This window comes from Rana temporaria, chromosome 5 (genome assembly GCF_905171775.1).
Source record: "Rana temporaria chromosome 5, aRanTem1.1, whole genome shotgun sequence".
Lineage (NCBI taxonomy): Eukaryota > Metazoa > Chordata > Amphibia > Anura > Ranidae > Rana > Rana temporaria.
Genome location: NC_053493.1, coordinates 332,601,433 through 332,614,426, shown reverse-complemented (window position 1 = coordinate 332,614,426; position 12,994 = coordinate 332,601,433). Strand labels below are relative to the sequence as shown.

At 45.3% G+C, this 12,994-nt stretch overlaps 1 protein-coding gene across 4 annotated transcripts in view; it reads right to left on the bottom strand.

Moving 5' to 3' along the window:
* LOC120941076 (NXPE family member 1-like) overlaps nucleotides 1-12,994 on the bottom strand; it is a 101,379-nt gene that overhangs the window by 33,912 nt on the left and 54,473 nt on the right. For all 4 annotated transcript variants that reach the window (XM_040354328.1, XM_040354327.1, XM_040354330.1 and 1 more), the window contains one exon: nucleotides 8,064-8,749. In XM_040354328.1, the coding sequence (XP_040210262.1) occupies nucleotides 8,064-8,749 (686 nt within the window). The remainder of the gene's footprint in view (nucleotides 1-8,063; nucleotides 8,750-12,994) is intronic.

Here is a 12,994-nt window from a genome sequence, read left to right as displayed (position 1 = left end):
CCTATCACCCCCAAGGCGAGCCCTCCTGAGAGTTCCAGCCAGATGCCGATATCGACCAGCACCCGATTCTGCATTTCAGGTAACCACTGCACAGCGGGCATCCTCTGACCACCTTCGGCCATCGTCAGCAGCCTTGTGTAGTGCGCAGCACGCTGGTCTCCTTCACTTTCTTCTGCTGGGGCATAACTCCGCCCACGCGCTCGTTGGTTCAGTGTGCAAGGAACTGTAAGTAGGCTTTGGGCAGTGTGCGCTGTAGCGACACCTGGTGGCAGTATTTCAACATGATAATAACCCCAAACACACCTCCAAGATGACCACTGCCTTGCTAAAGAAGCTGAGGGTAAAGGTGATGGAGTGGCCAAGCATGTCTCCAGACCTAAACTTAATTGGGGCATCCTCAAATGGAAGGTGGAGGAGCGCAAGGCTTCCAACATCTACCAGCTCCGTGATGTCATCATGGAGGAGTGGAAGAGGACTGCAGTGGTAACATGTAAAGCTCCGGTGAACTTCATGCCCAAGAGGGTTAAGGCAGTGTTGGAAAATAATGGTGGCCACACAAAATATAGACACTTTGGGCCCAATTTGGGCACGCTCACTTAGGGGTGTACTACTCACTTTTGTTGCCAGCGGTTTAGACATTAATGACTGTGTGTTGAGTTATTTTGAGGGGACAGCATATTTACACTGTTATACAAGCTGTACACTAACTACTTACTGTACATTGTAGCAAAGTGTCATTTCTTCAGCGTTGTCACATGAAAAGGTATAATAAAATATTTTCAAAAATGTGAGGGGTGTACTCACTTTTGTTAGATACTGTAATTATATATATATATATATATATATATATATATATATATATATATATATATATATATATATATATATATACACACACACACACACACACACACATATATATATATATATACGCATATACACACACACACACACACAATGATCAGTGATTGGCTGTGTTCACCATGTTCTAGAGAGTGTGCCAAGAGCGGGCAATATGGGAGGGTATATAGATACATTCACCCATATTGGCGCTGCTACTGTCCCCCTGTTTCTGTACTATACCAACTTGAACCAACTTGTGAATCAGCAAACTTCTTAGCAATATACAGTGCCTTGAAAATGTATTCATCCCCCTTGAAATACAACCAAAAAACTTAAATGTATTTTATGTGATAGACCAACACAAAGTGGCACATAATTATGAAGTAGAAGGAAAATAATACAGGCAGTCTCTGACCCCCCCCAACTTACAAACGACTCCTACTTACGAACGGCCTCAATGCTGGCTGCTTGTGCTCCACAATGGTCCTGGATACCTCCGAGCAGCTATCTTGCCACATTCAACACTGCAGTACTTAATGTACTGCAGTGTGGAGAAGTTTAACCACATGCCAACCAGCTGCCGTCGTTATACAGTGGCAGGTCGGCACAATCCCGCGAACCGTTGTAGCTGTACGTCAGTCCCTTTAAGCAGGGGATGCCGATGCTTGTGACCAGCGGTTGCGATGACCACTGGCCACGAGTGATCGCAGGCACGAGAGGTAGAACAGGGATGTGTGCGTGTAAACACACACACACATCCCTGTTCTGTTCTCTGAGGAATGACAGATCGTGAGTTCCTAAGAGCTAGAAAAAACGATCTGTTATTTCCTCTAGGTCAGTCCCATCCCCCTTTCAGTTAGAAACACACTAGGGAACACATTTAACCCCTTTAACGCCCCCTAGTGTTAGCCCCTTCCCTGCCAGTGAAATTCTTTACAGTAAACAGTGCATTTTTATAGCAGTGGTCCCAAAAATGTGTCAAAAGTGTCCGATGTGTCCGCCATAATGTTGCAGTCCCGATAAAAATCGCAGATACTAGTAAAAAAAATAATAATAATAAAAATGGTATAAATCTATCCCCTATTTTGTAGACGCTATGGGCCAAATTCTCAAAAGAGATACGCGGACTTAACTAAAGTTTTCTAAATTTACACGGCGCGTATATTTGCGCCCGATCTTCAAAACGAGTTAAGCCTAGTTTTCCGGATTTTCAGTCCTACCTAAAATAATTACACCTGCGCATCCCCGGGCGCAAATTACGCTAGTCACGCCGCTGTTTTTGATAGGCAAAGATGCAAATGAGGGAGATAGGGCGATCCACAAAATTAAGTGTGTGCGCCGTAGATTACGCCCTGTGCGCACCTGTTAGTTTCCCTGGGCAAATTTACACATTATAAAAGCAGACCTAATTTTACACATGCCGTGTAAGGGTCTGCTCAAGCAACTGAATAGAGGTAGAGCTGACAACACATCTCTGCAGGACAACAATCTGACTGCCAAAATGCCCGGCACATCAATGATTCTAACGGCACTCGCCACTTTACAGGCACAAAGAAGGAGGAGGGCACAGAGGAGGAGGATGCGGGCACAGGAGAGGGTTTACCGCCCACGGCGCGATCTGTTTGCCATGCCTGATTATGAGGTGTATGGCAACTTCAGATTTGACAGGGAAGCCATCCTGGAGCTCACCCAAATACTTCAGGAGGATCTCACCACCCCAACCCAACGATCCCATGCCCTGCCACCTCTACAAAAAGTTATGGCAACCGTTCATTTTTTGGCCACTGGGTCTTTCCAGCGTGCATCTGGAGGTCTGGCTGGGATGGTGCAGTCGACAATGAGCCGATGTGTCCATCAGGTGGTCCCTGCCATACTGCGGCGCATGGGCAACCAGTTTGAAAAGCCCACCCAGGAGGAGCAGCGTCTGCAAGCCATGACTGACTTCTACAACATTGGTGGCTTCCCACGGACCATCGGGGCGATAGACTGCACCCATGTGGCACTACAGCCCCCCCATGAAACTGAGCACCTGTTCAGGAACAGAAAAGGCTGGCATTCGATCAACGTCCAAGCTATTGTAGATGCTCATGGCCTCATCTGGCACGTTTGTGCCAAATTTCCAGGGTCGTGCCACGACAGTTTCATTCTCCGGCAGACCAAGATCTACCAAGACTTGGAGCAGAATGTGTATGGAGACATCTGGCTGATTGGTGAGTGACATTAGTGTCAGGTATGCCCCCCCCATGATGCAGACATCACACGGGGCACATGCATGACTAATATCCTCCTGTCTTTTCCCTTACAGGTGACTCTGGATATGCCTTGGGACCCCACCTAATGACACCATTTAGGAACCCCCAAACACCAGGAGAACACAAATATAATGAGGTGCACATTCGCACCCGGTCAATTGTAGAGCGGACATTCGAGCTTCTCAAGTCCCGCTTCAGATGCCTTGACAAGACTGGGGGTACACTCTTGTATTCCCCAGACTTTGTCTGTCAAATAATTGGGGCATGTTGCATACTACACAATTTTGCAATGAGAAGGGGCCTGCATATTGAGTTATGTCCTGACCTGACCCCCCACCCAGGCAATCCCCCCCCCCCCCAACCACCTCTACCCGGTCTGCTGAGGGCACAGCAATAAGGAGACGACTTGCTGAAGGCATCTTTTCCCAGTAAATGGACCTTCATTATCTCACTTTATTGTTTGGTTTTACACCATAAACGCACAGATATTATGTGACATTTAAAATGTTTCTTTGCACAGTAAATGCACAATAATTATATGACAATGAGAATGTATTTTTTCATAGAAAACACACAATAATTATCTCACAATGAGAATGCATGAATGCACACCACTGTGGTCCCTAGCACAGACACATCACATGCACATCGAATTGGATTAGATCCAAGTACCCCCCCCCCCCCCTTTGGTACTTGGGAGCAGTAACGCCCCGCCACGGCTCCAATTATGTCACTGTGCATTCATACACCATTCAGGAACCTGGGATGACTTCTCCCTGGTCCTGGGGATCCCTACTCCACCAAAACTGAGGGTGACACCCTTATGTTATCAGGAATGCCACCCCCCCACATTCACACATCATTACACACATAAACCAAATCATAAGTACAGTATAATAAAAAAAAAAGGAACCCTGCAACTTAGTGATGTTGCCGAGTGCTCCTTCTGGGCTGACCACGGGCACGGGCACGGCCACGGCCAACTGGAGGATCTTCACGGGGGGGGTCTGTGCAGGGGAGGGAGTATCTTCACGGGGGGGGTCTGTGCAGGGGAGGGAGTATCTTCACGGGGGGGGTCTGTGCAGGGGAAGAAGGAGCCTCCCCTGGTGTCTGTCCTCCTGCTGGCCTGCCCTCCAAGGCCACGGCTATCCTTGTCAGACAGGCAGTGATGTCAGCCGTATTAGCCTGGCCAGCTCGGGTATTGGCCTGCACAGCCCGGGTATTGGCCTGCACAGCCTGGGTCAGGGCAGTCACCTCCTGGGCCACACCTGTTGTGGCGTTCTTCAGGTCCCACAAACAGGTGATGACCCCCACTGAGTTGGTGGCCACATCACCCAGTGAATCCCTCATTAAACCCAGGCTGTGCTCCACCTTGGTCATTGTTTTTTTAATTTCACCCAGACTGTGGGTCTGCCGGGCATTGTCCCTCAGCAGACTGACCGGCAGACGCTCAAACCCCCCCCTGGTTTCCGGGGTCGGCCTCCTACTTGCCCCTGAGGCTTGTGGCCTTGGAGGAGGGGTTGGAGTGACCCATGGGGGCTGCTGCATGTTGTAGGAGGGTTGGGAGGGGCCACCCCTGATGGTGGCCTGACTGCTGGGAGCCTCTGGGGTACCCTCAGGGGATGACTCAAAGGTCCTATCTTGGCCCATCAGGATTTGCCGGCCAATCACAATATTTTCATCCTCCTCCCCCTCATCCTCCTCCCACTCAACATCCAAATTAGGGGAGTTGTGGGCACTCCACTCCCATGGCGAATCCTGCCCTTCTTGGGACTCAGCATCAGCCTGTCTTGGGGGTGGTGCAGCAGCCTGCCCTGATGGGCCAGCAACCTCCTGCCCTGATGGGGCTGCCACTTCCTGCCCTGATGGGGCTGCCACCTCCTGCCCTGATGGGGCTGCCACCTCCTGGGCTGATGGGGCTGCCACCTCCTGGGCTGATGGGGCTGCCACCTCCTCGGCTGATGACCCAGCAACCTCCTGGGCTGATGGGGCTGCCACCTCCTGGCCATCTGGGGAGGACACAAAACAATCACAGGTTGGTGGATCCACACACTTGGCACATCTTTCCTTCCCCCACCCACACATGCTAATCACCAGATAGAAAAAATAAAAAACTTACCTGTCCTCACAGGAGCATCAGAGTCAAAGCCAGGCAGGCCCACCACCTGCTGTGGGTGGAACACTGGGCCACTGCCCATTCCTCCTCACTCATCCTGACTGGGCAGGGTCCCCCTCCTCCAGTGCCCCTAGCATGGGCATGCAGCGTTGCCAGCTTGTTCCGGGACACGCTCTTTAAGTCGTTTATTTTTTTTTGGATTCCAGCGATGGTCCTGGTCTCCCCCCCCCCCGACGCATTGATCCGATCGGTGATCTTTTTAAGGATCTCCTTCCTCCTGGCCGGGGTGGTGTTCTGGCTCTCAGGGCCATGTAGAAAACGACCATATTTTATGATGCCCTGAGCAAGAATATGCTTCTCTGCCACTGAAAAATTTAGCTTCCTGCGCTTGGTGGCCATCACACACACCACCCAGCAACAGGAAACTCACCCAAAAAACAATCAACAATACACACACAACAAAGAAAAAAAATCACAGCAAAAACAAAAATAAAACACAAACAGACAGCTACTATAAATTCAAAAACAAACAGGCAAAAAAACGGAAACAAAAAACAATCACACACCAAAAAACAAACACTTATCAAAAACAAACAGGCAAAAAATCAAAACTAATAACAAATTATCAAAAACAAACACCAACTATACACTACAACTCCTCAACAACTTTTCTCACAAACAAATCTTACCAACAAACACTGACAAACGTTCAAAGCAGAAGCAACTTGCTTTAGGAAGGGAACACAGGGAAATACTTTTGCAAGGGAAGTGTGTTTGACTGGGGCTATTTAGACACAGGGCGATCCTCAAACTAAGTATGCTTGGCCTTTTACCTATCTCACTGATTGCGATGAGCAAAGTTCTGCACATGCCCAGTGAGGTCCAGATTCGTGCGCGCATGCGCAGTACGGCCGGCCCTTCATTTGCATGGGGTCACGGCTCATTACAATGAAGCACGCCCACTTCCTTCCCACTTGCCATAACCACGCGTTACGCCTCGGAATTTAGGTTACGGATGGCGCAATTTTGTGCGCAAATGCGCTGTGGATACGGCACTTACGACACCAACTTAGGGCGCCGTAACTTAAATGACATAAGTTAGGTAATACTAAATTTGCACAGCTTTTTGAGAATTTGGCCCTATAACTTTTGCGCAAACCAATCTATATATACGCTTTTTGCAATTTTTATTACATATCAGCCTAAACTGAGAAAAAAAATAGTTTTTTTTTTATATATTTTTTGGGGATATTTATTATAGCAAAAAGTAAAAAATATTGCTTTTTTTTCAAAATAGTCGCTATTTTTTGTTTATAGCGCAAAAAATAAAAACCGCAGAGGTGATCAAATACCACCAAAAGAAAGCTTAATTTGTGGGAAAAAAAGGACGTCAATTTTGTTTGGGTGCAACGCCGCACAATCGCGCAATTGTTAGTTAAAGCGACGCATGGCCGAATTGCAAAAAGTGCTCTGGTCAGGAAGGGGGTAAATTCTTCCGGGGGGGTAAAGTGGTTAAAATGATTTTTTACAGACAAAACATGTACAATTTACTGATAGAGCATATTTTTTACTGCCAACCTGAAAAAGTGACAGATATCATATTAAAAATGAAGACAACTTATATTAAAACAGTATAAATACAAATTGAAACACTGACAATACCCCTAAAAAGTAATTTGCCTGGTTCAGACTTAAGAACTCAACACTGCATGACAAATTATCAGCTCCTGATATTTACAGACAGTTGTAAAAAAAAATCACAGATTTTTACAAACTGTCAATAAATTTACTTACGGTTGGCAACCCTGCTGAGGGGGCGCTCAACAGGAGAAAGGAGCAAGAAAAGCTGAAGAGGGACCTGAGAAGAGAAGGATCTGGGCTGCTCTGTGCAAAACCACTAAACCTAAGGGGGGGGGCATTATAGTGGGCACAGAACAACCTGGGGTGAGGAATTCTAGCGAACATCAGCATAACCAGGGGGGGGGGGGTTATAGTGGGCACAGAATAACCTGGGGGCGGGGGGAGGAATTATAGCGAGCACAGAATAACTTGGAGGGGGGGAGGAATTATTGCGAGCACAGAATAACCTGGGGGGGATTATAGTGGGCACAGCACAACCTGGGGAGTAGTATATATAGTAGGCACAGCATAACCTGGGGCTGAGGAATTATAGTAAGCACTAGGTAGGTAAATTGGATCTCATCCAAAATTGCCCAGTATATATGTGTGTATGACTGTGTGTCCCTAGCGTGTCATGATCCTACGGGGTAAAAATGACCGCACCAACCAAGCAGATACTGGCTGGAAAAAGCACCCAGAGGCGATTCAGTTCGCATGCGTTGCGCTATACAAGTCATTCATTCACTGCATAATTTTCTGGGGAGGAATTATAGTGGGCGCAGAATAACCTGGAGGGAAGGAATTATAGTGGGTGCAAAATAACCTGGAGGGAAGGAATTATAGTGGGTGCAGAATAACCTAGGGATAATGAAAACCATGCCCACTCACTGCTGCATTGCTGTAAGCAAACCATGTATTTTTTTATTTTTTTGCTTTATCAAGCAGTGGGGCCCAACTTATGATCTTGCACATGGGCGCACTGATATCAGCATTCACACCCCCCCATGTACACATATGTGCCCAACATTGACCTCTTCCTAACTGCCCTAACTACCCTCATCATTAACCCCTTACTGCTCAGATATTATCATTAGCAAAATTGGTTGCCAAGTATAAAATGCCCGGGCCTGTTTTTTTGTCCCAGTCCGGGCCTGGATGCCCAATTAAGTTACATCACATCAAAAAAAATCTTACTGTGTATTGCCTCTCAAAAACAGTAACACATAACATACCTGACAAGCAGACTGTTTTCCAGTGGAGATAGTTGGGTAGCCTGTGTCTTCCAGTTTTTGAATTCTGTCAATGAATCACAACTGAAATTCTGAGGTCTGATAGAGTAGAAGTATTCCTCATCTCTCTCATCTATATACTCACACAGTTCTTCTTCTTTACTGAGATTGAAGCCACATTTGGTTTCTACTTGTTTGCCTGGACTCGTGAATTTGCACAAGTAGCCAACATTACCATACCAGCTATTTCGTGACTTCCACAGGGCTGAAACGGCTTCACTTGGGTGCATTAGAAACAATGTTACCCCTACTTTACCTTCCCAAAATAAGGTGAAATGAACATGATATGTTCCATTTTTAAAGTCTTCAATTCTTCCAGAAGATCTTGCTTGTATATCAGGATTGGAAATTATTGCTCTCAGATAATCTCCTCCATAGGCTTTCTTTTGGCCTAAATGATCATATGCATCAAATTGTACTATTAATTCTTCTCCAACACAATACTTTTCTTTGGGGCTTTTTATGAACATTTTGCTCTTTATGGCACTTGTCGTGTTGTCGATATGGGAAAAAGTCACTTTAGGCATCTTCTGATCTATATGATTGAATATCTCATTGATCAGCTTCTGAATTTCTGATAATTTTTCTATTTTGTTGACTTTAGATGAATGTGTCTCTGTTGTAATACACTGTAAAAACAAAAAAGCATAAAATAATTACATATATTACAAAGTTAATATAGTACAGTGGGGTAAAAAATAATTTGATCCCCTGCTGATTTTGTACATTTGCTCACTGACAAAGAAATGATCAGTCTATAATTTTATATAATAATGGTAGGTTTATTTTAACAGTGAGAGACAGAATAACAAAAACATGCAGAAAATGCATTTCAAAAAAGTTATAAATTGATTTGAATTTTAATGAGTGAAATAAGTATTTGATCCCCTATCAATCAGCAAGATTTGTGGCTCCCAGGTATCTTCTCATCAGGTAACGTGCTGAGGTTAGGAGCACTCTCTTAGGCACACACGACACACGACACACGACCGAGTTTCTCGGCAGAATTCAGCCAGAAACTCGGTCGGAGCTGAATTCTGCCGAGAAACCCGGCCGTGTGTACACTTTCGGCCGAGGAAGCCAACAGGATCTCGGCGAGGAAATAGAGAACATGTTCTCTATTTCCTCGTTGTTCAATGGGAAATTTCGGCTCGCCGAGATCCTCGGCGGCTTCACAAGGAACTTGACGGGCAAAACGATGTGTTTTGCCCGTCAAGTTCCTCGGACATGTATACGGGGCCTTAAAGGGAGTGCTCCTCATTTTGGCTTGTTACATGTATAAAAGACACCTGTCCACAGAAGCAATCACTCAATCGGAATTCAATCTCTCCACCATTCCAACACCAAAAAGCTGTCCAAGCATCTCAAGCCTCGTACACACGACCGGTTTACCCATCGGGAAAACTGCCATGAGAGCTTTTGGTTCGGAAAACCGGCCGTGTGTATGCTCCATCACAGTTTGCCCGACAGGAAAACTGCCGGGGAAAAAAAAAGAACCAGCTTGGTGGTTTTTAACCCAGCAATTTTCCTATGGGAAACACTGCGATGGAGCATACACACGACACGGCCGGGATTCCCGACCAAAGCTCTCATGGCAGTTTTTCTGTCGGGAAACCTGGTCGTGTGTAGGGGGAAAAAGTTACCGAGCAGGTTCTCGGTTTTCCCCTTGGGTAACGTACGTGTGTATGAGGCTTCAAGGACAATATTGTAAACCTACACAAGGCTGGAATTGGCTAGAAGACCATAGCCAAGCAGCTTGGTGAGAGGGTGACAACAGTTGGTGCGATTATTCGCACATTGAAGAAACACAAAATAACTGTCAGTCTCCCTCGGTCTGAGTTTCATGTAAGATCTCACCTCGTGGAGTTTCAATAATCATGAGAACGCAGTGAGGCTTCAGCCCAGAACTACACGGGAGAATCTTGTCAATGATCTCAAGGTGGCTGGGACCATAGTCACCAAGAAAACAATTAGTAACACACTACGCCATGAAGCAGGGCCGGATTAACAATGGGGCTGATGGAACTGCAGCTCCAGGCCCCTTTCTCAAGATAGGCCCATTTGCCCAAAAAAAAAAAAAAAAAAAAAAAACATTTTTTTTGAAGATTTTTTTTTTCTAAGATCGAATTTGGGGGGTTGTAGCTCGATGACCAGAGGTCACAGAAACCCCACATTTGGGGGTAGGCATGGGAAGAGCTACCCCACAACTGGTTAAAATATGGGACGGCAATCATTTAAGGTTCCGGAGATACGGGCCTGCTTGCACAGCCTGTCAGAAGCTACATTCAGAGCGGCCAATATAAATACAAGCTGACACACTACAGAAGACTGATAGGATCACAGTGCTTATAATAATTATTTGTATATTACTCATGGTAATTAACCCCTTACCACCCAGGCCAATTCTGACACTTCTCTACTACATGTAAAAATCATCATTTGTTTTTTGCTAGAAAATTACTCTATGGTGGTCTTTGCACGTTTTATGTTGCAGGGTACAGAGCTGCACGATTCTGGCTAAAATGAGAATTGCAATTTTTTTGCTTAGAAGATAGATCACGATTCTCTCACGATTGTTGCGGCGTAACATCATCTTTCACATTAAAACAAACAAAAAAAAAAAAATGGGCTAACTTCACTGTTTTGTTTTTATGGTTTTTATTATTCATTGAAGTGGGAAAATGCAGTGTGACATAACATATTGCAGCAATAGCCACTGTATTCCCTAGAGTCTCTGCTAAAATATATATAATGTTTGGCGGTTCCAAGTAATTTTCTAGCAAATAATATTGCTTTCTAACTTAAGAAACAAGTGTTGGACTTTAAGTGGTTACATTTAGTTACAATGTTAGTTAGTTACAATGTTTCATTTTGTTTACAAACTTCGCAGACTGCCCAGATTTGTTCTTTACACACAGAAGTGTATCCCTTTGATCTAAGAAGGAAGTGTCAGTTACAATGTTTCCTGTTAAAAACTTGGCAGACTGCCCGGATATTTTCTTTTGACAGCTGAAAGTCTCTCCACTTGTTATATGAAAGAATCAGCAAACTCTGCATTGAAGATCGTCAGGGGGGTTGAATCGAGATCACAATTTTTTTAACAATTAATTGTGCAGCTCTAGCACGGTATTTGCGCAGCAATTTTTCAAACATGTTTTTTTGGAAAAAAATGTTTCATTCATTAAAAAAACAGTTAGTTAGTTAAGTTAGCACAATTTTTTGGGGTATCCTAAGCGATGCTTTACATTTTTTTAGGTTACATGTTTAGAGTTACAGAGGAGGTCTAGTACTAGAATTATTGTTCTCGCATTAACGATCGTGGCGTATGTAACCTGTGTGTATCTGGCTCTGATACTACCAGTGCCTACCCAGCCACTGACTAGTATCTCTCCCCAGCCTGTCCCCACACACCCTCTCACCTGCTGACCTGTGGATGGGGGAATCACTCCTGCAGTGTTATTGTGTTCTGCCAGTGCGTACAATGATCAGTGTTGCCAACTTTAGCTGGCAGCACTGATTGTTTTAAGAAAAAAAAAACAGGCTGGTTGTACTCAAGTTGATTAATAGATTGACTTGTGTAAAACCAGCTAGCCCATACATAGATTGACTATGGCTGGTCTCTGCATAATTGGCGTAATTTCAATCCATGTATGACCCGCTTAACCATTACTCAGTCCCTAAATATCCTTCCACTCCTGTACATAGTGCTCACTGTTATACTCTCCACACTTCTCTCCTATACATAGTACCCACTGTCATACCCTACACACTCCTCTCCTGTACATAGTGCCCACTGTCATACCCTTCACACTCCTCTCCTGTACATAGTGCCCACTGTCATACCCTCCACACTCCTCTCCTATACATAGTGTTCACTGTCATACCCTCCACACTCCTCTCCTATACATAGAGCCCACTATCATACCGTCTACATTCCTCTCCTGTACATACTGCCCACTGTCATACCCTCCACACTCCTCTCCTGTACATAGTGCCCACTGTCATACCGTCTACATTCCTCTCCTGTACATACTGCCCACTGTCATACCCTCCACACTCCTCTCCTGTACATACTGCCCCATCATACCCTCCACACTTCTCTCTGGTACGTACTACCCTCTGTCATACCCCCTCACTCTTCCTGTACATACTGCCCATTGTCATACCCTTCACACTCCTCTCCTGTACATAGTGCTTTTTTCCGTACCCTTTGCACTCCTCTCCTGTACATAGTGCCCACTGTTAGACCCTCCACATTCCTCTCCCTCACCTGCACATACTTCCCACTTATATACCGTCCATACTCCTCCCCTATGTCGCTTACCCACAAAAACAGTTCTTTAAAATTATACTGAATATCCTCAATGTTACCAGCTCTAGAATGGACACACTTTTGTTAGTTCAACTAAAGGAAATATCATTTCTTATATTTGTTCTGCCCTATTATTAGTACTCATTTAATTTTGTGATTACTACTATGATGTATAGAGGAACATCGGGAATCTCAGCTACTCTAAATATAGCACTTATATAAAAAAGTGTCCCTGAAAATATTTTTTAAATGTTGGCAACTGTGCACTTAGGCACTGCCCAAGGGCCACCGTCCACCGGGTCAGTAGGGGCCCCATGAGAGGCTCCTGGGATCCTGTGATAATAAAGCGGTAGTAAACTTTCCTGACATTACTACTTTTTAGAGGCCCTGGGGTAGGTTATGCCACAACGTACAAGTATGCACAGCATATTAGCACATTAGTGTACACTTCAATTTTCAGACTGAGCCCTCCAGAGCTGCGATGAATCAGGCGGGGCCTGGACACTTCCATCTTCACCCGGTCTTCCTTCTGGGTTCTGTGCATTTGGTCACTTGCCTTGGC